Source organism: Daphnia pulex, chromosome 6, assembly GCF_021134715.1.
Source record: "Daphnia pulex isolate KAP4 chromosome 6, ASM2113471v1".
Lineage (NCBI taxonomy): Eukaryota > Metazoa > Arthropoda > Branchiopoda > Diplostraca > Daphniidae > Daphnia > Daphnia pulex.
The window spans coordinates 3,499,948-3,527,907 of NC_060022.1; the positions used below are offsets into that span (position 1 = coordinate 3,499,948).

The window sequence follows — 27,960 nt, forward strand, 5'->3', positions numbered from 1 at the left end:
TGAAACTATTTTTAGCCTGGCCTCACAGATATTTGTTCTAGTTGTCCCCGCTTTTCAGTGAACTGTATGCCCCCACTCCGAGTCATTGCTCATCCAGCCTCTTGGCCGACAAGTTCACCAATGAAAAATTATTTTTAAAATTTAGAATTGATTTGAAAAATAAAGATGGAAAGAGTGTTGAGCGCGTTGATCGTTGTGTTGCTGGCGGTTAGTTTTGACGGAGTGTCAGGATTTCCCTGGAAGTTGATTCACAGGTCCATTGACGAAAATGTTGGAATTACATTGAATCAAATGGCGGAACCTCTTACGGAGAACGAATCAAAGGTTTTTCAAACTAAATTCCATAAATTGGCCTCAAATCAAAATGACGAGCTGACAATTGCTCGTCAAATTCTCGAGCGCGTTCCTCTCATTGACGGGTATGTCCACTTTGAAATAATTCTCCGCTTTGAAGCGCTATGTAGCCTATAATTTAATTCTTTGCAAATATAGGCATAATGATTTACCGCACGTTATTCGACTCCTGGCCGAGAGTCAACTGGCTAGCTTCAATTTGACAGATCTTGCAGATAAGAATCCTTGGAAATCTGATCCTTCGTCGCATACTGATATTCTCCGTCTCCGACAAGGGAAGCTGGGCGCTCAGGTAAAACTGAATGATTCTCTCGACTATTATACATGAATTGAATCATTTTTTAATTAATCTCTCTGTCATAGTTTTGGGTGGCGTATACGAATTGCAATACTCAGCACAATGACTCGCCGCAAAAGACGATCGAACAAATTGATCTCATCTACCGCTTGATTGACTTGTATTCAGACACTTTTCAACTAGCCACCACATCTCAAGGTATTAAACATATAACTTGACACCGGTGCGGTCAACCAACTTGTGAACAATCACTTTACATTTACATATAGAAATTGAGGACATCTTTGAATCGGGTAAAATTTCCAGTCTGATCGGAGTTGAAGGTGGTCACTCCATTGGAAATTCCCTCGGTGTTTTGCGCACTTTCTATCGACTCGGAGTTCGTTACATGACTCTCACCCATTCGTGTCCGACTCCATGGTATACACATCTAATTCTTTAACTGTCATTTATTTGATCAATTATAATTTTTTTTTTAAATTATTCTTTAAGGGCTGACAATTCACAGCTGGATAACCCGGGTCAGGAACCTATTCACGACGGGCTTACCGGTTTTGGAGAAGTATATTCCTTATTTTTTAAATTGCTGTTATTCTTGATTTTTAGACAAGTTTTTGTCCGTTTAAATTTATTAAGGCAATAGTCCAAGAGATGAATCGTCTGGGCATGATGGTGGACATTTCTCATGTGTCGGTCTCGACAATGGAAGACGTATTGAACGTGTCAAAGGCGCCCGTGATTTTCAGTCACTCGGGGGCATTTTCTGTTTGCAACAATACTCGAAACGTGCCCGATCATATCCTTCGTCGATTGGTTAGTCCTACCATCAATTTTCTTTAGTCATAATTCATATAGCTTTCTGTGCTACAGGCGAAAAATGACGGAATTATCATGGTGGTATTTTACAACGAATTTATCGCCTGCGGTCAGTCGGCAAGCCTCAACGATGTGGTGCGCCACATCGAACACATTCGTAATGTTATCGGGGCAGATTACATCGGACTCGGTGGTGACTTTAACGGAGTTGACAGGTAAATTATTTATTAACAATACAAATGAGCAGGGAAAATAAGCGGTTAATATTTGAAGGGTTCCCACTGACTTGGATGATGTTTCAAAGTATCCCAACCTCTTCGCGGAATTGTTACGTCGCGGTTGGAGCGAAACAGATTTAGAAAAATTGGCTGGTAGAAATATGCTGCGCGTGATGCGTCGTGTTGAGCAGGTACAGTACTTTGTTATTTATATCACGCCACGCCTTCTTTTCAAATTAATTGTTATCAAAATGCTGATATAAGGTTAAAATGGAACTCTCATCCATGGAGCCGATTGAAGAATGGATTCCGGCCGAAGACCTCCGACCTGAGCACAAGCAATGTCTCACCGAGTACAGTTAATTTCTCATCGTTAGATTTCTTCACGGTTGATTCATCAGCAGGTTCTAAGAATTTGAACCGCGCAATTTAAATTTGTATTCTCCTCCACGCGCGCCATAGCAATCGTTTAAAATTACCCTCGCTTGATTCCGTACCAAATTCTATTATGATTGTCAATCGAAAAGAGAAACTTGCGTTTGCTTCACGCTCAGTCATCACGTCAGTTTGAATTGAATTGCTAGACTGAATTATTTGATTTCAAAGAAGATAGTATCAGGTTTGTGCAAAAATGTCTAGACTGCCAAATAAATAGCGCTTTATACATTGATAATTTCTTTTTACTGCATTAACATTTATGTAGTTAAAATTTCACGGTTAAATGTCTCTAGCGTAAATGTCGAGATATTTCTTTTTTCAAAAATCTTTTCGCGGTTTCCTAGTGTTCGTTCAATAGGTTCTCGGTAGATGAGGTTAAAGTCGCTTATTTACATGTGCTCTTTTCTTCAGTCGTCTTCTCTTGAAAATTGAAAAATGATTACACCACGTTTCAAGCTCAGCCAAGATGAAAATTGCCTATTTGTCACGATTCACGCACCCTTTTCCAAGGTATCAGACGCAGAAATTTACATGGATGGTACTGATTTTCGCTTTCATTCAAATCCCTATTACATTCGCCTTAACTTGCCGGGAGAAATAATTGAAAACGACGAGGCTAAAGCTAATTTTGATGCTGAAACAAATGAATTCAAAATCACGTGTCCAAAAGTAATAAAAGGAACACATTTCCAAGGACTGGATATGCTTACGAGTCTTCTGGCACCCAAAGGAAAAAGAAGTGTCGACAGCAAGGGAATTGAAGTGCTTGAAGAAACCTGCTCAGAAGAGGACTCGGAATCAGATTTTGATTGGTTCTTGGAGCAAAAAATTGAAGAAGAATCATCAGATTTACCAGCTAATGTTTCGAAATATGGTTTTGGCTTGAAACATTCCGGACTCTTTGCTACATTGGCTGAGGAACTGCATCAGGTTGTGGATGTCAAAAATCCTGACAACCAGTCAGCCTCAGAAAGAAGAATAGAAAGATTGGAACAAGAGAAGAGAGAATTTAATGCAGAACACTACTTGGCTGATTTTTTCCAGACTGACATGATCGATCCTCTAATTGAATACCTACCTTCAAGCAGGATTGGGGAGGAGTGGACAGAGGCAGAAACTATCCTCTTAAAAACCCTCACCAACAAAGAATACCTCCTGGATCATGATCAACTACAGTCCACATATTTGGGTTTGGTTGATATTTTGCTGGCATATTGCTACGATATGAGAACCACCATGTCCGACCCCAACGTCGAATCAGCATGGACCATAGCAAAAATTAGTGGAACTTTATCTTGGCTTGAGGTATTTTTCTTTTTCTTTGTTTATTCTCTTTCGAAATTACGCTTAATCGACTATTTGATAAAAATTTAGATTTTCACTTCGATTCGCCAAGTTGTAGATTGCTTTCTTCGTAGAAGTCTGTGTTTTCCCTTATTTCGAAACTTCAAATTGTCCATTAAAGCCATTGAAGACGCCTCAAATATTCTTAAAGAAGGGCGGACGTCAGTCTTGAGGTGTTTCTTACAAATTCATCAGCTGTTCAACAAAAGTGATCCTCGATACCTTCTTAATCAACTGTACATTCGAGACTATTGTATCTGGATACAAAAGTGTAATGACGAGACACTCGCCTCGCTAAGCCAAAGTTTAAAATCGGTAATGATTGTAATTTATGGAATACCAAATTTGTCCTGCTAATTAAATTGTCATAATTTTAGATGGAATTTACCAAAGAAGATGTTACGTTAAACCTTGTTGATCTTGAGCGGGCCGCAGTTAACCTGATGTGCTATAGTGACGACTCGTCAGAAGAATCGGACCTCGAAGAACAAATGGCCCATCTGTCACTCAAAAAGAAATCCGCTTCGAGCGCAATGCCGATTGATCTTCAGGTTGCAGCGGAAGCCGCTCGAATGAGCTCGGAATCTGATTTGGATTCTGATGATGATTCTTCATCCGAAGAAAGTGACTGATTAAAGATTCCCTTCCAATTTCTTGACTTGATGAAAAGTGTATGCACAGATAATGGAACTTCACCATAAGAGGAATACAGTTGAAACTTTTGGTATACTCCTTTTTATCATTCGAATAAAAATGTTGGCACAAGGAAGAGGAACAACATCGATCCTCCGAGTTTAAAAGGCTATTCCTTGAGCCTTAGATTTCTTTTTTCTTTATTTTTATTAAAAGCTAGACAGAACTTCTAAGAGTGTTATCGCTGCGGGCCTGGTAGAGGAATGGAAGCCGGAACTAAGACTAGCCAGTAAAATGCTTTCACATTTATGTCAGCGCCGCCTTTTTATAAAGCCCATATCAGAATTATAGTCTTTACTCTTTAGTGTCTGTAGAAATTGATAGTAAATGTTTTTTTTTTTCGTTTTTCCTGTTCTTATTTCTTAATAACAAACGAAAATGAGGACGCGTACATATTAAACACGGACATTGGATTATTTACATTTAAATTGGCTATAGATAACACTTAGCAAGATTAAATAAAACAACCTGCATAAGTTTGAACGAGAACGACTAAACAATTGTAAAAAGCAAAGTTTTTGCGTCTTTTTTATTTAAAAGAAATCGATTTTTGGCCGCCTGGGGCACGAAAGGGAAAATACGTCGTCTGTTCAGTCTTTCATTTCAGATGAGACAAGAGTGTCTCAGTTGACGGATCAGAAGAGCTTAGCTGTAGAAGTTCAAAACATTACGTCGTTTTCTCGTTATTAGTAATGTAGTGAAACCTTAATTAATTTCCCCAGTATTATTTCTTATTAACTAAGGATGACGTCTTTACTAAAGAACCAAATTATTAAGCATTTGTCCAAGTAAGATACGTTTTAAAAGATTGTTGTTGGTGCCAGTGGGCCAAACATTATTTACCTAATCTTGTCTTAAAAAGGTTCGTCAAGAATTTGTCGCCCGATAAAATAAACCTTAGTACCCTAAAAGGAGAAGGTGAGCTCACTAATCTTGAATTGGATGAGAAAGTGTTGACCAGTTTGTTGGAGCTGCCGAGCTGGTTAACCTTGGACCGAGCATGGTGCAATCGTGTTTCCATCAGAATACCTTGGACAAAACTTAAAAGTGTCCCCATATGCTTGGTATTTATTTTATATAAATAACACATTAAAATTATACTCCTGTTACATAATCAATTTTAAATTTAAGAGTCTAGATGAGGTTCATGTGTCTATGGGAACTTGTTCTGAATTGCGTCAGCCCTCCGCTAACCTAAAACCTCCAACTTATGCAGCTGGTTGGAAATATGGGTTTTCAGACAAAGTTGTTGATGGAGTTACATTGAGTGTCAACTCATTGATTATAAATTTCAAAAGCCCAGCATTTGAAGCTTCCTTGCAAGTGAGTCATAGACCCAGTATCATATTTAGGTTACATATTACATAATTACACTTTTCGAATGCAGTTTTCCCGTATTCTACTAGAGTCAGCGTCTCCTACTTGGCAACACGGAGATTTGCGATTTTCTCGGTTGAAGGATACCGACCTAGGCTTGATTTTGTTGTTTAAGGTATTTGAATAAATGATCTAAATCTTTATTAAATTTTGGAACCTAACTATTTGTTCATTTTCAGGAATTGCAATGGCAGACTCTTCGGTTGGAAGCACGGTCGACGACTGGTGACCTCTCCTTACCCCCTCTTCGTTTGATAACGAATCAGTCAAAGTGCCGAATTACAATCAAAAAGCGCCTTTTAGGTATAGTTTGCATAAATTTTGATCAACTACTTTGGAATCACTGAAATTAACTTGAATTATTGTTTACTAGATTGTGCTGTCATTGGCTGTCGTCTTGTGTTAATCATGGATGAACTACTTTGGGTGCTTACGGACGCACAGCTAAGCGCTGCCGTTCTCTTTCTGCAATCCCTCTCTTCCTTGATTGAACAGGATACTTTGGTGAATCAAAGATTTAAGGTATAAATTGGTGAATTCAATTCATCTCTATTTATTTGGTGCATAAAGTCAACGTAATTTTATCATAGGCTGCAAGGAAATTGGAGACACTTCCAGAGTACCATGCGCAGCAGCAACAGCAGCAGCAGCACCGCTCTGGTGCGCCTGGTACCACCCATAAATCTCCAAGTCCACTCGGCCGAGTTTTTGCTCGTTATGACGTGCTGGAAACCTCGTATCACTTTTTCTCAGAGAAGATCGATTTCCATTTTTGCGATGATCCCGGAGAGGGCAGAAGCAGCCACCCAGAGCTAAAAGACGGTGGAGCCCTTCAGGTTACACTCAGTCAACTTCAGCTCGATTTTTACCCATATCACTGGGCAGCAGCGGAAGCGGGTAGCCACCGTAAACATTGGGTTGGCTACGAAGAAGGCCCGCTGTCTCGATGGGTAAATATCGTACAGTCAGCAGTTTGGAAAGCAGAAGAATTCATCCTTTTCTCTTCAGGTTGAACAAGGGATCGATCAGTTCACGAAGCAACTGCTACACATGGATTCGCCTTCACACAACAAGCTGACCCGGAGTTTCGCCAACGACGGACCTTCATCGCCAGTTCCAAATCCTAGTCCCAAAATAACGACAAGCACGTCGCTGTTGCACGGATCCATCCTCAATCATTTACGACAGCTTATGAGCACTTGCTTAATCCTGAGGTTGGGCGATTTTCTCGTCTATCGAGTGACTACCGCCAAGAGTCGTCAGACGCCTAAAGAATTTATTGTTGGTGAGTGACGACTTTTCTATTTTTGCTTCCGGCAATACGTTTCCGTTTTATTGCCATTATGACTTGACATGCCCCGTCCCCCTAGTCCATGCTGTGGCATATTAAACGTAATTATGCCATCATGTTTGCTAGCCTACCATTTAGTTCAGGAAAAGAAGCGATGGAAATTGGCAGGTATGTTTTCTTAATTTGTTTCGTCGTCATCCCCTTTGTTTCTTCTTTCCTCTTGAGAATTCTGTACTTCAATTATTACCAGTGTCTAAGTGTGTGGTCTTGTGTAGGGGATCGAGGCCGATTTCCTTTGCCGGATAGTACGCCCATTGTTCACATGGAGTTTACGCAATTCTATTATCCTGGCGACATGGAATTCCCTCGTAAGTCAAACACAAATAATTTACGAATGATTATCTCACATCCTGAACTTAAAAGAAATTAAATTAAATGTTTCGTCTTGCAGTTCCACAGCCCAAATGTTTTGTCCAACTTAATCCACTCCAGGTCAATTTTGATGGATTGACGATATTGTGGTTACATACGTTCATCCGCGGGTTAGAAAAGACTTTGAATTCCTGTGCGCCTTCAACTGGCGCGTCAGAGTCCGAGAGCAAATCCTCTTCAGGCCCAGTTCCGCAACTAGAAATTCGCTTGGAAGCCCTGATGCCTAGAGTAATTCATTTTCTATCACACATCTGTTTTGCTTTATTAATAGAACTTTGCGTCACCCTAGATGATATTTGAGCTACCAGGATGGGAACGTCCACGATCGCTGCAGTTACAAGTGTCACGACTGGTCTGCTCCAATTACCGTTCAATAGATAATGGTTCGCGTGCAGATTTGGCCGCTTGTCTAGAGAAAATACAAGGAGGTTCATCTGAGTGCGGTGGAGGGCTATGCTTTGCGTCCGCTTTTCCAGCGAGAGACGACGATTTATCACCAATCAGCGAGACCCTACTAAAACACGCCACTCAAGTACAACCAACAAACACATCGGTTGGATGGAAACGAGATTTGCTCTGGACCAAAGAAACGTCTCAGATCTGGTTCATTCATCTCGATCCGTTCTGGGCCGATTTCTTTGCCGCCAGCGGTCAACTATCAAAATCGAAACCTTTGCCTTTCATCGGAACTGTCCCCATAACAATTTGGATGCAACCGGATTCAGGTTCCGTTTCCCATTTTTTAAATTTTGCTTCCATATTCTCTGGTATTTATTGATTTACCTGAACGCAGAGAGGATTTCCGGGCTCTTGAACATCAGCAGTCTTGTGAGTGTGCAACTAGATCGCGCTGAGTATGTTTTTCTGTTGCGGGTCATGGAGGGCTTGTCAGAGACGACCGCGTTCTTGAATCACCAAGAAAAGAAATTCAGTTCCGGGGATTCATCTCAATCGATGGTTATCGGTGCGGTCATTCCACAAGTTGACGTTTCCATTCTGTTCCCACCTCAGGCTGCAACAGCCTTGCAGGTATGCCACTTGTTGTCCTTCGATTTTTCGAAGTAGAGTTTATTTATGGTTTGTGTTTCTTCCAGGGCACGGATGATGCTGATTCACCAATGGGAGACACGGAATCGATCTATCCTGATACATCCAGTATGACTGACCTGGCCCAACTCGGTCGTTCCATGCAGGGATTGAAGCTTCGTAATTCGCATTCTGAATACGCCGTCTCGCAACCGACCGAACCGACCGACATATGTAGTGTCAACAGTCTGTCAGAGGGAGTCACCCTCGTCAAATCGCAAAGTGATAGGTTGGTGTTAGCGCCGTAGGCTTTCATCATTTTTATTTGTTTTTTATCGATTTATTTTACCTACAATAGTATGATTGAAATGTCTGCAAGCAGTGATGGGCCAACTGGTCATGAAGATCTAAAACTAAGTGGACAAGTTCCAGCCACGTCGCAAAGGTTTGTGACATTTGCCGATCGCAAGCAACCACCGCAGCAGATGGGATTTAGTTCCATTACAAAAGGTCTACACAACTTTATGTCTAGCATGGATGCAGCCCTAAAACATTCGACTCATATTCCAGGTAATAATGTGCTACCGCAATTCTGAATATTTCCATTTGTTAATAATATTTTCTTTCAGATGATGCCAGCGATTGCTATTCCATCCGAAGCGAGGGTAGTTCGGATAGCAGCGATAACTTTATTGTGTTGCAGGCAGAACATGGTGACAATCATCACGACGTTCTGGGCGTGTTTAAACCCAAAGCTTCGTCAACAATTGATGTTTCTGCCGATCCTTTAAGCGATGTTGCCGCGGAAGATCTCGACGAAGTAGCCGTCGAAGTTTGCGAGGACACTCCGACCACCAGCGATCATTCTTCGGCTGGTGGCCCACCTACGATGGCGTCATTTGTATCCCCGCGTAATCGAGAGGTTGCAGTCGTGACAATGCACATTAACGACCTCGAGTTCATTCAACAGTCGGTTGGCTCGACTTCTTCCCTTCGCCTGCAGGCCGGCCATCTCTCGTGCAACGAATGCACGGCCATTTCCCACGAGGAATTCCAAGTAAACAAATTTCTCGAGTTTCTTAACGAATTTGTTGCTGATTGTGTCTTTTATGTGACAGTCAAAGTTTGCGTCGAGAAGTCGGGGTTGGCGAGAAGTTGAAGTTGATGCAGGCCGACAACCCGGGGTGACTGTGCTTCCGCTTAGAGTACGAATGGAACAGAAAATGGATTTCTGTCCGGAACGAGTCGATCTGAGTGGATCACTCAGGGAGGCAGTAGCCTCGGCAACCGAAGCCTGGATAGAGGCCAGTTTGACTCACTTGAGTCTATCGCTGCAGCTCAGTTCCGTCACCGGATTAACAGCTTTCGTCGAAGATGAATTAGTCGCACCAGTCGTTCCTCTTTTTATCAACCTGCGTGACATCGAGTGCACACTGATAGAAGATCGGCCTCCCATTCGCGTGGGGGGACCGCCACCATTTCCAGCTCCTCCAATGGTCGTGCGTGTCAAACATTTGCTCGTTCAGAGGAACCACTGTGGAGTCATTTCTGTCGGCGTCAACGAATCCAATCCAAACCATCTCGTTTCTCGCGGTGATTATCTTTAAAAATTATTATTTGGGTTTCGTCGAACGAATTTCTAACCGTTTTTTTTGTAGGTGAATCGTCGAATCGGGACATGAGGGAAGCTGCGCTCCGTTCCAGGATCGAAGAACTTGAACGAGAAAATGCCTCACTCAATCAACGCCTCAGCAATAAAACCAATTGAAAAAATCTAGTCGTCAATCCCCATTTATAACCTTGCCTGGCCGTTTTCTGTTTGATCCGTTTAGGCGTTTAGTCCTTGAATTGTTCGCTACTCATCGCATCGATCGACTCGTTTTTTTCCCCCATATTGTGTGTACGGTGAAGGCATGTGTGTATCAGTTGACGGGTTTTTCTAATAATTCGTTGTCCAGCTTGTGTCATTCAATTCCTCTTGTTCGGTATGTTGTGGTTCCCGTTGCCCCTATTAAATTCGGGTGTTAATGTGTTGAATAATCGCTTTTTCCCCTATATCATTGTTGGGATCTATTTTCCTTTTCTCTTTCCTTGTTTTACGTTTTCGTTACCGTTTCTGCTAGTCGACAAACACACGTCGGCCCTAAAAAAACAAAGTGAACTGTTCGTTTGAGCCGTCCGTGTTTCATATGACATTTCCCCTGTGCGGACGTACTCGGTGTGAGTTGCCGATCGATAGAAAGGACCCTGAAAAGAATTTTACAAAATCAATAAATATTGTTCGACTCATCTCAAGTTGATTTTTGCCCGACATTTGAAATGAAAATTTCGCGAATGTCTAGAACGACAACATCTGGTGTGATGGGTAATTTTTCATCTCAATTTTTCCAAAATAAAAAGGAAAATGTAGCTTATAATTTAGACATGACATGGTATAAGGCCCCAGAGAGCCTTCTTTTCCATTCCATGCGCTCAACAACAGCTGCGATAGACTTCAATCAAAAAGCCACTGGTGAATTCATAGTCAATCACGCGAGGTTCTCTTTTCTTTAGCGAATAAACTTCTAAGTCGTTGGAGTAGACTTCATCTTATTCCCTCTTGGCTTCCAAGAGAGTCCTACAGGGTCTTATTTTGGCAGCTAAAGCAATTATCTGCGGGTTTTGTACAAACTTTTAGTTTTATCTCGACTGTGGTAGGGTGGGCTTAAGAGTAACTTGATGAGACGAACTGTTAGATACTAAAGGAATCCCGATCCGTTCAGCGGGTGTCGAGCGCGGGTGAGAAAATCGCTTTTATTATTTTTGAGCGGTTTGGATTTAGCGCGGTAGGATATGGTTTAGCAGAAGAAAATTAGAAAAGTGTCGTCTGCTTTGGTTTTGTTAATAAGTTTCGAAAAAATAGGTGAAAGTCACTAAAGTGATTAGGAGTGATTAGTGAATTATATTCAAATTGATTATTGTTAATTATGGCTATGGGCCTATTGGGGACAAAACAATTACTTTGTGGGGAAAATAGGCTGCACGAAAAATAGAACAAGAAATAACATTACAAAAACGTGGTCGTCGTGTGAACTCTGGTCACAGCATTTAATAGAGTAGCCTAATGTACACACTCCATGCTTTTTAACAGGTGAATAAAACTAAGAATACTAAGAAAATTATTGTGAGAGCTTATAGAAACCTGTTCCAAATTTGTGAAGTGTTAGTTCCTTAAGACTAGCATTTTTTAAGTAAGCACCCTGTCGATGCATGGCAGTTTAATTACACATGTGCATATTTGAAGCCTGAGCCAGCCATGATAACCCAAAGTTGTGCCAGTTTTGCTTATGCTGGTATTAATGTGTCATTAACAACCATCACAGTACCATCGCTTGGGTAATATTTTCGTTACTTTTATTATTTGTTTGACCTGCTAGCTAAGCCTATTTTAATGATGCATAACTTGCATAACTGAAGTGTGTTACATGGTAACCTTTTAATTCTTCTGTTTATTAACAATTTGGTTTTACCCACTGCCTTATTTTCAACTTTTCCTTGTTTCTGTCAACATTTTTCGTAACCCATTTTTTTTTATTTAGATAAACAGCATCCCTCTTGATTGGAGAAACCGATGCCGGTCATGTTACGAATCTCTTCTTCCCCTTCCTTTAAATGCCCTCATGTACACCCATGTGAGTTGTTGGTGTATTCACGACCCCCTATCGACTGGTGGATTCAACTTAATTCTCTGCGGATGGAACACCAGTGAATGCCTGCCTGGCCAGGTAGGAAAATGCATCTTTTTCTTGATTTATAAAAATCGTGACATAGTACGGAGTACGATTATTCCTGAGCTAGGACTGGAACTGTTTTCTCTTATCCTTTTCATTTAAGTACTAAGTAAGGGTTCATGCAATACCGTAAGTCATTTGTAGAACGACTGCAGGCCAGACACGTTTTTTTTTTCTTGTGTACAATCTCAACTTCGCTCAACTTTGTCTGTGGGTAAACAATCAAATTCAAAAATGTTTTAACTTTAAACGTTTCAAGCAAAGACCTGCCGCCACACCGGCATCTCCTCCTACGCCATTTTCTCTTTGGCTCTGATGTGAGGAAATATCTTCTGGTTAATGCCAATCTAGCCCCTTCTCTACGATAAACTAAATTGATGCCATAAATTGTAATATTTTCACTCGTGTTCCGTACCGCCAACACGCAGTGACGTCCAAGTCAGCACCAGTTGCCGGCAAGTGTTTCCGGAACGTGGAAAGTTACCGTCAATTCTGTTTTCTGTGCAGTTGTTTTGCCACGCAAGGCCGTGGCACTTATTGTTCAATCTACTTCTTTTTTTTTTTAAATTATTCAAGAAGAGCCACACAGACGGAAGTGCCGACTGCGAATTTTGCGATCTTAAAACAATCTGACTGATTTAAGAAGCCATTCCAAGTTGAAATGTGCCATTAGCACAGCAGTCGAGAGAGCAGGGCCGGAGATGTATTATGAGCGGAAAACGAATTTACGTATACAGTCGACCCTTATATATTCCGCGATCCGAAATAACGAGATTTGTTGTATCCCGACGGCGGTGTTCTCATCCCGAGGGCGACGCCAACGCGCGTGACCTACGATGTTGTTTGCTCTCAGCTGAGGAGCGAGTACCGCACGCTTCGTTTCGTATAGACTTTCGCCACTTGTTTTTTTTTTTCCTTTTCTTGTGTTCACTCTCTATTTTTCTTATCACGGGATCACTATTTATAGGTTGAGACGTGTTGTGTCTACCTGTACTCACGGTTGCCGATCCCGCGGGAGTAAGTTTCCCACGTATTTGTTCACACCCTTCCAAAATCTATTGTTTCAGATTTTCTTTTGGCAAAGCTTTGAGTAGAGTTGGATTCTCTAATTCAAACTGGCCGTTCTGCTAGTCGTCGAGGCCGTTCAAACGGACGAAGCGTCCATGAAACATGAACGTGAGTGTGGTGGTTTAGACCCTCCCCGCAACCAACGTCTTTTGAAGTTGCACAATTTTGTAACGGAGCAAAACCTGCCGACGTCGTCGGTCTCGCACGATCGACGCCGTGACTCTCTCATCTTATTTTCCATGGGAAACACGCCTGGCCTGGCCTGGCCTGCGCCATAGTCCCCCGACGCTGACGCAAAGACTTTTCTTTTTTCCCGGGGTGTATATATTTTGGTATGTTTTGCCATTGCGCTGGGTCCACGCCCTTTTGTAACTCAATCTCCGTCCGATATGCATCACGGCTCGGTGTACTGGTGGGTCTGTGTGGTGTGTCTGCGGCAGCACTGCCACGATTCTCCGTCAAACTCTCTGATGGCGATGGAATTATCATCATCGACACATCCTTGATGATTGATCTGATTCAATCATCTTGTAGTGCATAGCCGTTTCATCATTTTGGCCACGTTCAACCAGACCGACGAGAAGAAGCCATCAAGCTAAATGCCATCATTTTGATCGATGCACGTCTATCTATATCTATTCGCACTAGTGCGAGTGTGTGTACAGCCTCTTTTATTTCCGCGTTTAGACACGGGTCGCAATCACGCGGACAAAAGATTCGCCTGCCAAGTATATGGGTCGTGGGAGGAGCTTGCGTACAACAATAAAGAAATTGCGAGGGATTCACAACCCAAATAAATGTAAGAGATGAGAAGAAAAGAGAGTGGAGTGCAGATGTTGCGGGTCGTCGTCGTAGTATTTTTGTGGGGGGGGGGGGGGGAAAGAGCGGGAGTTGCGGCGGGAGTCCCGGTGGCGCTGCTGGGAATCTCTCCAGAGAGGAGGAGGAGGAGGGAAGGATATGATGGCCCAGAGCCCGTCTGTGTCTCCCCACTTGTTCCCCCCCGACAGTGTCCGACTGTTTTTCAGTTGCCTACCAGACCCGATTCGGATAGGTCGTAGTTCTTATTCGCTCCACAGATTCTTCTTCCTTCACTTTGGGATCCTCCTCCTCCCACTTTCTCCTTCGTCTTAGTCCGCCGGAACGATCCATTCATTTGCTCCGGGCTTTCAACTTTTACGAGCGACGCGTTTCAGACAACATCATCATTTCCTTGTCGGCCAGCATGCCGCCGTAATTCAACCGACAAAAGCGGCCCGCATTTGATGATGGCGATGACGGGAGTGCTGGTGGTCCTCGCCCGTCAACTCTTCATCTACTCTCTGCTGATTGTCGCCAACGAGAGTAAAAGAATCGAAAAAATAGCAGAAAGAAATCAAGACGGCGACCGTCTGCTCCGTCTGCGCAAACATAGTTGTGTCTCATCATCTCGTGCAGGTCATCTGGGAGCCTTGCCCGGATTGTTTGCCGACCACCACCAGCAGCAGGACGGATGTGATCACGACCACGGACCGGCTCCATCGTTCAGCGCTCCGCAGAACGGCTCGACCGTGAAAGGCCATCACGGCGCTCCCGCTCAACTGCACTGCAACATTCAAGACCTCCATCACCGAGCGGTAGGAATTTCATCCTCTTCTTCTTCTTCTTCTTTTTGATGTTGTTGTTGTTGTTGTTTTTTCTTGTCCTTTTAGTGGACCCTGAGTAGTATAATAATCTCGGCGCGTCTCCTTCCCATTCTTGAATCGTGATTGGACGAGTCAGCTGCCGTCGAGAGACCGGCTGTTAGTTGTTATGTACCAGCTAAGAGATCCGGCTGGCGGAATAAACTGAGAGAGAGCCGGGCAAACAATCGATTACAGCCCCGGCGGCCACCCATATCTCTGAAAAGGGAGCTCCTATAACGGTGTACGCGCGACAAAAATGCCGTCCTAGATCGCCCCGATGTCGAATCACGTATACGTGGAAGGGGGCTTGCGAGATGTGGAATAATCCGGGATATAGGAGCGCGAAGAATTGTGCATGTCAATCCAAGCCCCATCGATTTTGGTTTGGGTGTTCCCTAGCTGTACTCGCTGTACTTATACATAGACGCCCGTCTAAAATTGAGAGACACACCAGTCGAGAAATCCAATTGAATGGCTGATGCAACTGTCGCCGTGTCTTTGAACTAGCAAAAGTTCTTTATTTGCCACTTGAAGTGTGTGAGAGAAAAGAGAGTGACAGAACGAGGGTTAGACGCATAGTAAATAACATCAAAACTTACGTACGGTACGTTGGCAAACAAACTTTTTGTCTATCTCAAAGAAAAGCAATCTTATTTTTTGGTGGGGGGCTCTATATGTACAACTTTGATAATTCTAGGGAAGATTGATCGAATCCTTTGGAGCACGTGCGGCTTCTCCGCATAAGATTGCAACTCTTCAGGGTCTCCCCCTGGCATACGATTCATTGAATTATTTATATAGTATAGACTCACAATGCCGCTTGATAGAATAGGCGCTTGGCATATCGAGCGGGAACAAAGTCACCTTAATGAACGGCCAAAGTCATTTCCTACTTGTCTTTAAAATAGGGCGGGAGAACGTTTTCATTTGGATATACCTGCAGCACACAGAGTTGTAGTCATTTTCTCATTTATAGTCTTCGCTTCGCTATAATGTAATTTCTTTGTTCAGACTCTAATAAGGCATCGCTGAACGAGTTGGCTAGACAATTTGCAAAGAAATAGGAAGATGGGGGAACACAGTCGGTTCGAAAACCAGTCCAGCATTTACATTATTCAACGCTGTACATTTTATCAAATGGGGATGAATTCGTCGTGAGCCCAAAAGGCCCAAGTTGAGGTGGGGATAAAAAAGAAGAGGAAAAACTTCCCGAGTCTTTTGTGCGGATGTTGGAGGTATGAGAAGCCGCTCCAGAGTGAGTGAAGGAAAAACGGCAATCAAATGCATTCTATAGCAGCGCTTCTTTTTTGTGAGATTTACTTTTTCTTATTATGCTCTTTTTTTTTATATCATCTAGTCTACTACTCCTATACACAAGCTGGCCAAATATTTATGAGCGCCATGCATTTATCGACGGAAGCGCGGGGACGAGTTCAGCAATGCGAATCGTATAAGCTGCCGAGCATTCCCTTCTGGCTATCGGGCGAATTAAAGAAAATACTACACACAGTTTATATACACACTACCCGCGATGCCTAGACGTATAAATAAAAGGGGGGCGGGCGGAAAAGATGTTGTTGTTGCCCGTCCTTGTTATGGGTCTCATCACACAGCCGTGAGTGGCCGACCGCGAAATAAATATACACACAAGAAAACCACACAACCAAAAGAAGAGAGAGAGACGATATAAATCGAGGCAGTGGAGTAGAATAAGAGCCAAAGTCTCTTGGCCGTAAATAGGACGCGCCGGGGCAATGTTTTTCTCCGCTACTGCCCAGCAACGGCGGCTTTATATTCGCGGTGTAGTTCATGAAGACGCATGATGGCCAGCAGTTTCTTTCTTTCTTCATCCTTTTGTCTTTTTCTTTCTTGGCTGCTTTTCTCATTGTTGCTCGAAAACGATACATGTTGTGTGGGGGTTCATCTCGATTGCTCCGGTTGGATCGTCGGCCGGACCTCAATATGATCTATGCACTGCGGCAACGGTCAAGAGAGACTCTTGGGCGCGGATCATACGCTCTACTGGATTCAATCACTTTGGTGATATATTGCGTATTAGAGGGGGCTATATACATCCGCTTGTTTCTTATATTTCTCTTTTAATGAAAAACGACCGACTTTTAGGGTCTAGTCTTCAAGTCTGAACTGTTGACTCGCTCATATCGCACATTCATCTTGACTTTTGGAGCGCGCGCATATATTGTCGGACATTATTCAGTGTATTGTATTACCAGTTTGAGACAAACTGCGTGTGCCCTCCTTTGTCGTCTAAATATTATAGAGACGCATGGGGATGGGATGGTTAACTTGGTTAGAGAGTTCGCCCAGTGCTCCTGGATAATGTATCACGAATGAAAAGACTTTGACTTATGAATTTGTATGATCCATTATTTCTCTTGGAAAAAACGACAGGTGTCTTGGATCAGGAAGACGGAGGACGATTTGCAGCTGCTGACGGTGGGAGAATCCAGTCACACGGCCGACCCGCGGATAAATCCGGAATTTATTTAGTAACAAACAAACATTTTCCTTTTTCCAACTTGTGTGTCAGATAAGAAAAGAAAACTAAATTGTGACGTTAAACAATGTTCTATTATATCCACATGGGAAATGATTGCAGTCCACATTTATGGCAGCTCAAGTTCAATCCAGCGATGATAAACGATTCCGGTACTTACCTCTGTCATATATCCACCGACCCACCACTCATCCGCTACATTCATCTGGAGATTTCAGGTAATATTTGATTCATTTTTAAGCTGCTCGCACTCCCACAGCCCTGGCTCTGATGCACTACTACTCATCCTCAACACCGCAAGTTCATTCAGAATCCCGAGTATAATTTTGTGCGTTATCGATTATTTCCCCCCGCAACTTCATTTATCATCCGCCACTCCGGAGGCTGGATACATCTGCATCCAAAAAATGAAAATGAAAATTCAATGGGAAAAAAGGGGTTTCGCCATCAATATTCGTGGGTAATTTTCAGTTTCGGGTATCAAGTCGGCCGAGTCGTTTGTCACGGTCAGTGTTACCCATTTATCGACGGGAATTTGATCCTTGAATGGACGACGGAGGCAACCATACGTCTTAGTCGTCGTAGCGCTGGCCTGCCTGATCGATCGTCCATCATTTGGTGGGGAGGATAGCGCGACTCTATATACTATGACTTGAGACGACCCATCGGTTTGGCCCAGTGTCGTAACATTTGTCACGTTGGCACTGCCCAACTCTTCCTCCTCCCTCCACAAAACGAAAAAGGAGGAGGAAACTCTCCTTCTTGTCATTGCCGATATACGTGCGTGAGAACCAGACATATCCGGTCCACCCCATCCATTTAGAATATGAATGATGTACCGTGTAACGTTTCCCTGTACAAGCGATATGAGAAGTAGAGGAGGGAGACACACTACACAACCCGTTTCTCCCCTGTTTATCTATTTGCTGGCGCTATCCGTCTTTGAGAATCACGCTCCCTTTACTCCACGTCGATTCGGTTAGCTTGGCCGTCTCTCATCCGGTTCCGTATATACTACTATATTGCGCCATTGGAATTTAAGCGGATAGTCCTGTATTTTTTTCCTTCGTTTCGTTTCGTTTCGTTTCGTGTTTTTATTGAATAATGTAAACGGAAGTGTGTGTCAGTCAGTTCCAGAACCAATCGTCGAGATCGTCGACAGCCAAACGGATGCGGCCGTTTCGTCGGATCGCGTCCTCTACTACCGGATCGGCTCCAGTCTCGAACTGCGCTGTCGAGTCAGACACTACTGGATCAAGCCGAAGATTTTTCAATGGCTCAAATCAGGCACTCCCGTTGCCGATGAACTCTGGCGCGGTGGCATCAGGTCGTTATTTTCTCGTGTCGGCTGTCGCTTTTGTAAACATCCGATAAAAAAGAAGCGCAGTCGGTGATTGATTTCTAACGCTCGTATTTTTATGTTGGTGGGCGGATTGAGACAGTATCTACACGGAAATCACCAAGCCCGGCCAGTTGGAAAACAAACTCAGCATTGCCAACGCAACGATCAACGACGGCGGTAACTACACGTGCAGTTTAGACTCGTTTTCCTTCAGCATCGTCGTTCATTTCCTGAAAGGTGAACTTATTTGGGGATCTCATCTGTATACAGTTACTAGATTTTATACTGATGATTCTTTTGATTGACTTTTGCAGAAGAGAAACAAGCTGCCTCACAGCACGCAACGAATGGCGGCCGTTTGTCGCTAGCGTTGCATTCCCTCAATCAGGAACTAGTTCGTCATTTGCTCCTCTCGTTTCTAGTCCAAATCGTCATCGTCCACCAGCATCATCACTTATTCCGTGTCGTTCGCTGACCTATGAATCGTGCCGGCTGAAGATACTTCCATTTCCTTCCCCCCACTTGGCAAATCAGATGAGACGCTACGTGATCAGAATATGTCCCAGCAGGTCCCGCCGAGGATCCGCTGTCTGCTGAAACTGACTGTTCAACTTTCTATTCAATAGAGGGACTAATATTTTGGATCGAATTCAAATCGGATTTGATGTTTCCACTATTTAGTTTTATGATTTACAAATTATTGCTGCGGATACCATATGAAAAAAAAAAAAGAAATTGATCCCCCCAAAAAAGAAGATACCATTTTATATTCTCTCCTTCTGATATTTCTCTTGTTCGCGCTATTATATACATACCAGTCCGGCCGTTATAAAATCAAATACTGTTTGTATTGCAACCCATCGAGCAATCGATTGAATTGCTATTTCCATTTTGTAGATATTTACCATGGTCAATATATATGTTGACTGAGCTATCTTCTGCGTTTTCTTTTTCTTCTTTCTTGCTGGGCAGTTTCCTATTGTGTAACATGTGCACTACGATAAACGCGCACAATAAATATAAGACCCTCCAGGACGACGATCGGAAATTGCCAAATGAATTGAATGGCTTCGCCTTTATCGATGGCCACTTCCTTTGAGTGTATGCACATAAGATTCGATTGCGAATAAAGAAATACTGCGTACATAAAAGACATATACCCTCTTGGCTTATAAGGGGGTCCAGGAGGGTCTTATTGATGCGGTTGCGGTCTAAAAGTAATTATCTGGGGATCTGTGCAAATTTTTACTTTTATCTGGGCTGTGGTAGTGGGGCTCAGTGTAACTTGTTGCAAGACAAACTATTAGATATTAGATACTAAAATAAAATCCTGGATGTCGAACGTGGGTGAGAAAACCGCTTTTATTAATTTTGAACGTGGATTTAGGATAGGAGTCGATTTTTAATAGATTCTATCGATTTCTTAAGAAAAGTGTCGTCTGCTAGAAATAAAATTACTAAAACGTGGTCATCGTGTCAACTTGGTCGCGTCTATTACTCTATTTATGGAATAGCTTAATACATACTCCATGCTGTTTAAAAGGTAAATTAAGCTTAGAATACAAACAGAATGACTATATGGGAGATTAAATAAAAGAGTTACACCTGTTCCTAGTTTGTGAAATGTTATAATTTTCAGACTATCATTTCAATCATGTAAGCTCCCTGTTGATGCATGACAGTTTGTTTGTATCATTGTGTAACCTTTATTTCCTTTGAGCAGATTTAAGGCCTGTGCCAGCCATCATTACCACAAGATATGCCAGTTTTGCATGTCACACCATTGCTTGGGTAATGATTTTCGTTATTTTTATTATTTGTTTGACCTGCTAGCTATTTATTTAATGATGCATGACTTGCATAACTGCATTGTATTTCAAGGAAACCTAAAATTCTCTTGTTTTTAACCGTAAGGGTTTACCCAGTGTCTTATTTTCAACTTGCCCTTACTTGTTGTTTCTGTAAATATTTTTCGTAACTCATTTTTTATTTCCATTTAGATAAACAGCATTTCTCTTGATTGGAGAAACCACCGATGTCGTCCCAGTTAAGGATCTCTTCTTCCCCTTTCTTTGACCAACATGGGTGTATCGAGTGTATACACGAGGACGCCCTTTTTCCTATTCCGCCTGGCGTACTCAACTCTTTTGTGGATGGGGCACTTGTGGATGCCTGGCTTTTTTCACAGGCTTAAAGGTAGGAAACATTTTATTTCTATTCTCCCTTTTTTGGCAATTTTGGGTGGCGTTGATTATAAATCGTGACATAGTACGGAGTACGATTATTCCACAGCTAGGCGGTTGACTGGGACTGTTTTCTTATATGCTCTTATTTATTTTTACCCAGACAGGGTTCATTTGGTAACCCATTTGTAGAACGACTGCAGATCAGGCCTGTTTTTGTAATATTTTAACTTTAAACACTTCAAGCAACGAGCAAATAGAAAATGTTACGACCAAGAGGGACCTGCCCGCCACAACGGCACCTCCTCTATGTTTCCATGGAGACGATATTGTATATAGGACGTTGGAGATTCAGCAATTCAGATTTGAAATTCGATCCCCCCCGCTGTCGTTGCCGATCTTATTTGGGACTTTTTGATGCGCGGTATACTCAGCGAACGTGTCGAGTTTGAAAATAGTTTTCCGTGTTTCCACTTTCATTTCCATCCTTGGGCGATGTCAAAATGCATATGCTATTACAACATCCAAGCGGAGCCGACATCCTCACATATAACTTTCTCTCCCCCTTTGCCATCCGCCATAGAGCGATCGATTTTTCCGGGAATTTCTTTTCCTATACTGCACAAAACAACATCACCAAAGGAAATCAGCTTATAGCTTATACAGTGCAGCACAATATATGATAAGACATCAGTGTTAACGTACACTTGAGTGGATTTTGAGTGGGATGCCATTGGATATTCGTTGTTCGCTTATCCGCACTCATCTCAGTCAATAAGCGATCCCGTCCGACTTGTGAAGACGCTTTCAACGGAACTCGTACGGACATAAGCACAATATAAGACCCAACTTGTAAGCGCTCTCCTCAAGGCAGCCAAATACTTTCGACACATAATATAGCGCCCGCCATGAGTCTCCGTCCAGAAGAAGAAGAGGAAGAGGAACTTGTTATTCTGACCTCCTGACGATGGGGAATAGAAATTTGTCAATCCATTCACTCGTTGACGCACAGTCTAGATTTTATCCAATAAAATACAAAGAATCTTCCATCAGTCATCCCCAAAAGGTTGAACACCAACTGAATTTGAAAAAGTTTAGGTGTCGAAAAACACGCAGGATTTTTAGCGGCTGCTCGAGTGACTCAAGGGGACAGTGTCAATAGTTGATAATGAACCTCGTTCAACCGTCGTTAAGCCGGGGTGAAAAAAATATATTGTCATTAGCGAAGAAAACAACACGTACTCGCTCGTTTCATTATGCTGAACAAAACATGTAGCCTTCAGGTCATTGCAGCTGTTGGTGTCATACCTCGTCTCTTGTTGAAGTGGAGTTCGTGTCCCTTTGATGACGAGTTGAGTTGAATCACAGCTTGCTAGCTGCCGCAGGAAACGTCGAACCAGACGTCTTGATATGATTTCCGGTCATGAAAGATATATATGTAGCGTCGAGTGCCCAGCAGCTCCGTGATGAGTCAAAGGTTTGTGTACAAACATTGCCTGATCAAAGATCTGTATAGTTGTCTCCGAAATAACGTTTCGTATGATCTGACTCCCGTCACGTCACAAGGGGGTGTATAGTGTACGATGATACACCCCCGTCGTCTGTGTCCACCACTGTATCATCAATGAACTCGCTCGTTTTATTTCTTGTTTGTTTTGACATTATGGCAAATCGGGAACGAGATGGGCTTCTGAGTAGCTGCACTTCTCAGTCTAGATCATGCGCAATTTCAAACCGGCGAATTTTGTTATTATTCCTCAATATTATTTTAACTGGCCTGGCAAGGAAAAGAAGGCCAGCAAATGTTTTCTTGGAATGATCAAGTTGGCAGCTAGGCGTTACCGGAAAACTCTTGGCGCCCTACGTGCTATTTTCAGTTCAAAAATATCAAAAGAGACGCTCTGTTGTATTTACATTTGTCTACGTAAACCTTTTCATTCCGAGAGACATGTCTTAGTTGCGCTCTGCTGGGAACGTATTGTATTACTCTTCAAGTCGCTGAGTCAACACTCAGTCTAAAAGGATTGGCAAACCACGCCAGGGCTATTATAGACTTGCTACACTCTTCATATGCACAGTAGAGGCCTATACACTTCACTAAGAACGAGTTTATAAATGCAAAGTACGGGAAACTGAAACTTTTGGGGGGAAACTGAAGTGTTGTATACGCAACGGGTCCAGTGTGTACACAATCAAGAAAACCCATTCGTTCTAGTCAATTAACCGATTTTAATTAGTTTAGTTGAGCTAGGAAATTTTGATGATTTGATTTGTACAGCGCTAATTAGCCAGAAGGCATTTCGCCTCGAAGAGACTCTATCAAAGAGGCTTCTTTTACATGGAAAGAAGTTTGACGATCCCCAGCAAATAGATACACAATATTCCTCGAAATATAATTTTTTAAATAACAAGAAATGATTGCTATAACTTTGTTACTTGCACCTCGTTGATATGATTGTTTTCATGCGCTTCATTAGCAGAGGAGTAAATTTTTAGGAGAGGCCTGATCATTTCTGTGAAAACAGCAATCATTTAATGAATTATATTGACTGGAATGCGTTAGCATTAATTCGCTTCTACGTATAAAGAGTAATAACGAGCTTTTGTTTCAGAAGTAACAAATAATAGAACGTAATATGCGGATACAACTTCCAGGGGCGTGTTTTTTGTCGCCGATGATGGATGGACGAATCCAAAAAACCCACTCCGCATCACGGCGTAAAATTAAAATCGATTAGCACCGCAACGCGGGTGCTGGAAGAAAATTTGCTTTGCGCGTTATCCCGTCCGCACGCACGCCAAAAAAATAAGAAGCCATCGATTTTCTTTTAATGGCCAACCGGCACGTTATTTCGTACCCGTTTTATATGAAGCAACGATCCAGCTCGACTCTGATAATGACGACTGGCCTAGCTGCGAGTTTCATTCGCGTTATTGCGAGCGGGAACTTGAAAATTAAATTTCCCCGGATGACGAATTTTTAAATTACGATGGCGCAATTATTTCGGTTGGAATTTATTGTGTCATTTCTATTCTATATTCATGCGCCAGAATTGCGAAGGCGAGCCTAGTTTATAGGCTGTGAGCTAGTTTGAACCGCTGTGGCTAATCCGATGTGAACTTTTGACGGACGACCGTTTGGACGAAAATCTTGAGGGCATCGTTAAAACCCACGATGGAGAGTAGACGAGGATTTTTCAAGAGTTCTTTCCCACACTCATTTCCAAGACTTTGTGGACTCCACCTAGCACTGGAGTTACGGCCTAATGGTAAACGTCAGCGTTCCTATCTCGCTGTTTTTTAAAAAATGCATTGCCGCGAAGCGAGAACTTGTCATCGCAGAATAAGTTTCGGTTGTAGATGAATTAAGAAAAAAAGAAAGAAAAAGTCCATCAAACAGCTTTTTATATCAAATATCTATGAATAGGTCCCCAGACGGCCCAGAGCCCAAACCCACTTACTAGGTGTATATATTTTATTGTATGCTAGAAAAATCAGAATAAAGGTTTATCCCCCCCTCCCCGTAAATTTGACCTTAGACGGTTTCACGATTTTTTATTATCGGTATGCCAGGACACAATGCAGCAATCCCACAATTTGATGATTCGTTCAATCGAATGTTTTAATGCTCATCTGTTTTTAATTAAATTAGTAGTAGCTAAGGAAAAAATTCGAGGAAAAAATGTGTTAACTGTTTAGCGTTATTGAAGGTGCATTATATTGAAGGTGTGAAGAAGCATTATGTTGAGGCTACAGCTACAGTAGTGCTACACTGCTACACTAACATGTCCGTCAACCGTTAAACCGTTAACGGTTTAGGAAACTTTTTACTCCCCACCCCTAGATGGCGAAGTCGTCTAGTTCGTGCCCATCTCGCGGCAGTCATCGAAAGCTGTTGTCTGATTCGACTTCTTTACAGTTGATTAGAAGCGTGTTGAGACTTGAGAGAAAGAGACGCCATTGTTCTGATTGTTGGAGTTTTGAAGTTAGGTGGGTTCCTTGGCAGAGATGTCTTTCTATTTATGCTCTGAAGAGTTGTCTATGGTGAGCGCGATTATTTGTTTTTGTACGTGATATAACCCCGAAAGTCTTAAGTGTCGTTTATTTGTAGACGAATCTTGAAGCTTTAAGATTTGGGTACCATTCTGTCAACCACGCTGTCCACCACGCTGTCTTCACATGAAGCTGAGTAACATTGAACATTACAATGTTTTTACTGGTAAAACTATTGATTGAACTAATTAAAATTTTTATCATGACATTTACAATGTTGTATTGCAGGCCCCCTTTTAAAATATGGAACTTTAGCCATCCTATTGTGTGGGCTGCATGGAACTCATTTACCTTTGCTGTGAACGTCGGTAACATGTACACTAATTGAAGGACAGTAATGTGACTATCTTATTCAGTTTACTAAAGTGTAGTAAAAGTTGAATTGTAGAAATTAAAATCTTCCAATAATTATGAATGTGCTAATAATAATTGTTTCTTGTATTCTTTTTAGGTATAAGACGCACAACATTTAGAATGATGGAGTACCAATGTTGAAGCAAGAACAGGAAACAGGTATTGCTCTCATCTTCTCATGCCTCTTTCACACTCTAAAGTACTAGAATATTTGTTAAGTAAACTGTGTGAAGTAGAAAGGATGGGGATAATTCTTCTGATGTATAGGATAAAACACTGTATTTTTATTGGAAATAACAAAAGATTTCGAATAAAAGGTACTTTGCTGTTTAAATTTAAATTTATTGGGATAGTTTAATGCGTGTGGGCTGCCGAAGTCAAACTTATCTTCTAAAGAAATGTTTCTTAAATGGAATAACTAATGAAAGCTTATTGCCTCTTAACCAGCATCTGATCATAATAACGGAATATTATAATGGAATTCCTCATTTATTTTCTCAGAATCTGGAATAATTGGGTTAAGACCACCATCTTCACTCACAAATACTGATTCATTGTAAGATCTATGGCGAAGGAACTGACAGCCCGGAAGAAATTGACGGTGGTGGATTGGTGTGAAGAAACTATTGCCGTGGAGTACCCTAAGATATGGTACTACTCGAGCAGCCCCTTCAATTCGAACAGTTGATTAGAGTTCTAGTTACGACGAAATCTGAAAAGGCCTTTTATCAAGAGCAACCAATTGAGTCAGGTGGCTCCCACAACATAGTTGAAAAATGAACATGAAGGTGCGTAGAATTAAACTACCTAGTTTTTGTCTTAATAGATGTTAATATTTTGTTATAATATTTAGGCAACAGCCAATCCTATCTGGAATTTTGCTAGAGATACCTTTCAGACGGTCGTCAACGTTGAGGAAAAAGAAGAATCTTAACCCAAATTAGAGCCAGAAGAACCATATACTGCTGGTATACCAACAGCCAACGGAACTTACTCCACACGCTCCAAGACTAGCATTATTGTGGCTTTCCATTGTTGACTTACGAATAATGGTTCTGGCGGAGCCATCAAGGAAGAAAGCAGTGGTACTTCCACCAAATCAAAATGTTCTTTCAAACCGACGTCAGGTAATAGCATCAGGTAATCATCTCAAGTGGAACACAAACCCAAAGTAAGAGTGCTAAATTCATTTTTCAATAAATTTAATATTATTATTTTTAAGTCTTGCAGGGGACACTGACTGTAATCAATTGATTGATCCGGCAAATGGCGGTTCTTTGCATTATTTCCATCCGACTACGTGTCCAGTCGTTTCAACTGAAGAATTTTTGCAGCGGATGGTGGAATATATGCGTAGAATCTGGTTACAAAGTATGAGGTCTGGAAGAAGAAAAGGTCGAAACAGAACCCACTGAAGAAGAAGAAATGAACTGAGCTTTTCTCGGTTGGCCTGTGACGTTTCCCCTGACAAAACTTCTTTGATTCTTCTCTATGCCCACCTCTGCTTGGATCTTGACGTCCAGCTAGAAGATGCCGTTCGACTCCTTCAGCAAGTAATCCTATTCATTTAAATTTTGTGTGATCCAATAGAAAATTTTTTACTTTTGGTTGATGCGCAGGTTGAAACGCTGCACGATCATCGACTAATGGAAAAATGCATTCAGAAATTAAACCAGAAAAAGTCTCTAGTCACAAAAAAAGTTAAATTATCATCTTTCCTGCAAATGTACGATTAATTAATTAAACTTTGGTTTGCTCGTCAGAAGGTTATTCACCTTCGATCATCATCCGTTAAATACGCGGTGGGACTTGTTATGATATACCAACATAGCGCTTGTAAGTCACCGTTACTGTGTGTAACCGACTCATTGACACACCATGATCCAGACAAAATATTTTGTAACGTCCTTTTCGACGATGGGGGATTCTTCCTTCGTTGATGAAGACAAGCGTAATGAATTTCGAATCGCCGACTTCCTACTCAACTTATTTTTATTTATTTTTTACAGATAATTTAAAATTCGACACTGATGTGTCGTTCGTCAGCAGCTATCCGAATATCGGGCTTTCTTTTGAACGTTTCAACGGCCGCCGATACATCTCCAACGCTAAGATGACCCTCTTCCCAGAGGATGAAGGCTTTGCTCTTTCCCTGGTCGGATAAATATGTATTATCTTATCGTATTATGTAATTGCCTGCCTTTTACGTACATTAGCTGCTAAATAGTGCCAAATAGTTTCATCAAATTTTACGAGAAATCAAAAAATTATTTAGGCCATTCAGGTTGTTTTTCTTAATTCAACCAATGTACAACTTGTATGTAAATCAGGTTCTTGTTTCACTTTTTCATTCATCATTTTGTAGCTTAAATCCTGTGTTATTTTGCAAACAATTTTAACTTTCAATTCACTTAGAAATTCCAGACAGAACTCCCTCTAACCTCTGGGTATCAATCTGGGTCACCTCTAACCCCAATTAAGAAGTAAAGGCTAGACTATGAGATATTATCAGTCCCCTGTGTTAGTTAGGTAGGTAAGGAAGGAATCCAACATAGAAGACTTTAAAACATGAAGAAAAATCTAAAAGATTTATTTTGTTACAAGTGATTTTTCTGCTACAAAATAGCACTTATAAATTAATAAAATCAGACAAGGAAGAGCATTCACAAAGACGAATAAGCGGAAGAACACAACTAATCAAATGAAACACAACACCCGTAATTT

At 41.8% G+C, this 27,960-nt stretch overlaps 4 protein-coding genes and 2 long non-coding RNA genes across 23 annotated transcripts; all 6 read left to right on the plus strand.

Moving 5' to 3' along the window:
• The first annotated feature begins 48 nt into the window (after positions 1–48).
• On the plus strand, positions 49–2,356 carry LOC124195753 (dipeptidase 1-like). The gene is made up of 9 exons (XM_046590323.1): positions 49–419; positions 493–646; positions 718–850; positions 922–1,072; positions 1,145–1,214; positions 1,289–1,465; positions 1,523–1,683; positions 1,742–1,877; positions 1,951–2,356. The coding sequence occupies exons 1-9, from the start codon at positions 166–168 to the stop codon at positions 2,047–2,049; spliced, it is 1,335 nt and encodes a 444-aa protein (XP_046446279.1). The 5' UTR covers positions 49–165; the 3' UTR covers positions 2,050–2,356.
• Positions 2,357–2,492: 136 nt separating this feature from the next.
• Positions 2,493–4,197, plus strand: LOC124195752 (protein SHQ1 homolog). The gene is made up of 3 exons (XM_046590322.1): positions 2,493–3,429; positions 3,499–3,783; positions 3,846–4,197. The coding sequence occupies exons 1-3, from the start codon at positions 2,560–2,562 to the stop codon at positions 4,098–4,100; spliced, it is 1,410 nt and encodes a 469-aa protein (XP_046446278.1). The 5' UTR covers positions 2,493–2,559; the 3' UTR covers positions 4,101–4,197.
• Positions 4,198–4,752: 555 nt separating this feature from the next.
• On the plus strand, positions 4,753–10,576 carry LOC124195748 (UHRF1-binding protein 1-like). Of its 4 annotated transcripts, none has more exons than XM_046590313.1 (18): positions 4,753–4,949; positions 5,024–5,225; positions 5,293–5,484; positions 5,549–5,653; positions 5,718–5,841; positions 5,912–6,060; positions 6,129–6,488; positions 6,547–6,823; positions 6,956–6,997; positions 7,105–7,197; positions 7,281–7,489; positions 7,551–7,986; positions 8,055–8,290; positions 8,356–8,576; positions 8,646–8,857; positions 8,917–9,344; positions 9,406–9,880; positions 9,940–10,576. In XM_046590313.1, the coding sequence occupies exons 1-18, from the start codon at positions 4,906–4,908 to the stop codon at positions 10,053–10,055; spliced, it is 3,921 nt and encodes a 1,306-aa protein (XP_046446269.1). In that variant the 5' UTR covers positions 4,753–4,905; the 3' UTR covers positions 10,056–10,576. The 4 variants fall into 4 exon arrangements, with proteins under 4 accessions (XP_046446269.1, XP_046446270.1, XP_046446271.1 ...); XM_046590314.1 differs by having other exon boundaries at positions 9,946–10,576; XM_046590315.1 differs by lacking the exon at positions 6,956–6,997.
• Positions 10,577–11,199: 623 nt separating this feature from the next.
• Positions 11,200–19,580, plus strand: LOC124195754. Of its 5 annotated transcripts, XM_046590326.1 has the most exons (8): positions 11,206–11,417; positions 11,866–12,051; positions 14,560–14,738; positions 17,199–17,296; positions 17,407–17,522; positions 18,436–18,631; positions 18,747–18,883; positions 18,961–19,580. In XM_046590326.1, the coding sequence occupies exons 2-8, from the start codon at positions 12,036–12,038 to the stop codon at positions 19,119–19,121; spliced, it is 903 nt and encodes a 300-aa protein (XP_046446282.1). In that variant the 5' UTR covers positions 11,206–11,417; positions 11,866–12,035; the 3' UTR covers positions 19,122–19,580. The 5 variants fall into 5 exon arrangements, with proteins under 5 accessions (XP_046446284.1, XP_046446283.1, XP_046446282.1 ...); XM_046590328.1 differs by lacking the exon at positions 14,560–14,738 and having other exon boundaries at positions 11,200–11,417; positions 18,422–18,631; XM_046590327.1 differs by lacking the exon at positions 14,560–14,738 and having other exon boundaries at positions 11,205–11,417.
• A 646-nt stretch (positions 19,581–20,226) lies between these two features.
• Positions 20,227–22,433, plus strand: LOC124195759. Its single transcript, XR_006875387.1, has 4 exons — positions 20,227–20,302; positions 20,370–20,437; positions 20,647–20,842; positions 20,993–22,433. It is a non-coding gene; the product is annotated as an uncharacterized LOC124195759 (long non-coding RNA).
• A 2,278-nt stretch (positions 22,434–24,711) lies between these two features.
• LOC124195760 lies at positions 24,712–27,824 on the plus strand. 11 transcript variants are annotated; one of them, XR_006875389.1, is made up of 9 exons: positions 24,713–24,873; positions 24,941–25,048; positions 25,111–25,395; positions 25,738–26,024; positions 26,090–26,376; positions 26,459–26,789; positions 26,856–26,936; positions 27,000–27,187; positions 27,246–27,824. It is a non-coding gene; the product is annotated as an uncharacterized LOC124195760 (long non-coding RNA). The 11 variants fall into 11 exon arrangements; XR_006875393.1 differs by having other exon boundaries at positions 27,003–27,187; XR_006875394.1 differs by having other exon boundaries at positions 24,715–24,873; positions 27,000–27,072.
• Positions 27,825–27,960: the final 136 nt, after the last annotated feature.

Bases quoted from the DNA above. Each gene is read 5' to 3' on its own strand.
- LOC124195753 (XM_046590323.1), top strand. From the start codon at position 166: ATGGAAAGAGTGTTGAGCGCGTTGATCGTTGTGTTGCTGGCGGTTAGT. The intron at 1,073-1,144 runs GTATACACATCT...TTATTCTTTAAG, and splicing joins CATTCGTGTCCGACTCCATG to GGCTGACAATTCACAGCTGG. The intron at 1,878-1,950 runs GTACAGTACTTT...TGCTGATATAAG, and splicing joins TGATGCGTCGTGTTGAGCAG to GTTAAAATGGAACTCTCATC.
- LOC124195752 (XM_046590322.1), top strand. From the start codon at position 2,560: ATGATTACACCACGTTTCAAGCTCAGCCAAGATGAAAATTGCCTATTT. The intron at 3,430-3,498 runs GTATTTTTCTTT...ATAAAAATTTAG, and splicing joins GAACTTTATCTTGGCTTGAG to ATTTTCACTTCGATTCGCCA. The intron at 3,784-3,845 runs GTAATGATTGTA...TCATAATTTTAG, and splicing joins TAAGCCAAAGTTTAAAATCG to ATGGAATTTACCAAAGAAGA.
- LOC124195748 (XM_046590313.1), top strand. From the start codon at position 4,906: ATGACGTCTTTACTAAAGAACCAAATTATTAAGCATTTGTCCAA. The intron at 5,842-5,911 runs GTATAGTTTGCA...ATTGTTTACTAG, and splicing joins AATCAAAAAGCGCCTTTTAG to ATTGTGCTGTCATTGGCTGT. The intron at 6,061-6,128 runs GTATAAATTGGT...ATTTTATCATAG, and splicing joins TGGTGAATCAAAGATTTAAG to GCTGCAAGGAAATTGGAGAC.
- LOC124195754 (XM_046590324.1), top strand. From the start codon at position 14,388: ATGATGGCGATGACGGGAGTGCTGGTGGTCCTCGCCCGTCAACTCTTC. The intron at 17,297-17,406 runs GTAACAAACAAA...AAATGATTGCAG, and splicing joins ATAAATCCGGAATTTATTTA to TCCACATTTATGGCAGCTCA. The intron at 18,884-18,960 runs GTGAACTTATTT...TGACTTTTGCAG, and splicing joins CGTCGTTCATTTCCTGAAAG to AAGAGAAACAAGCTGCCTCA.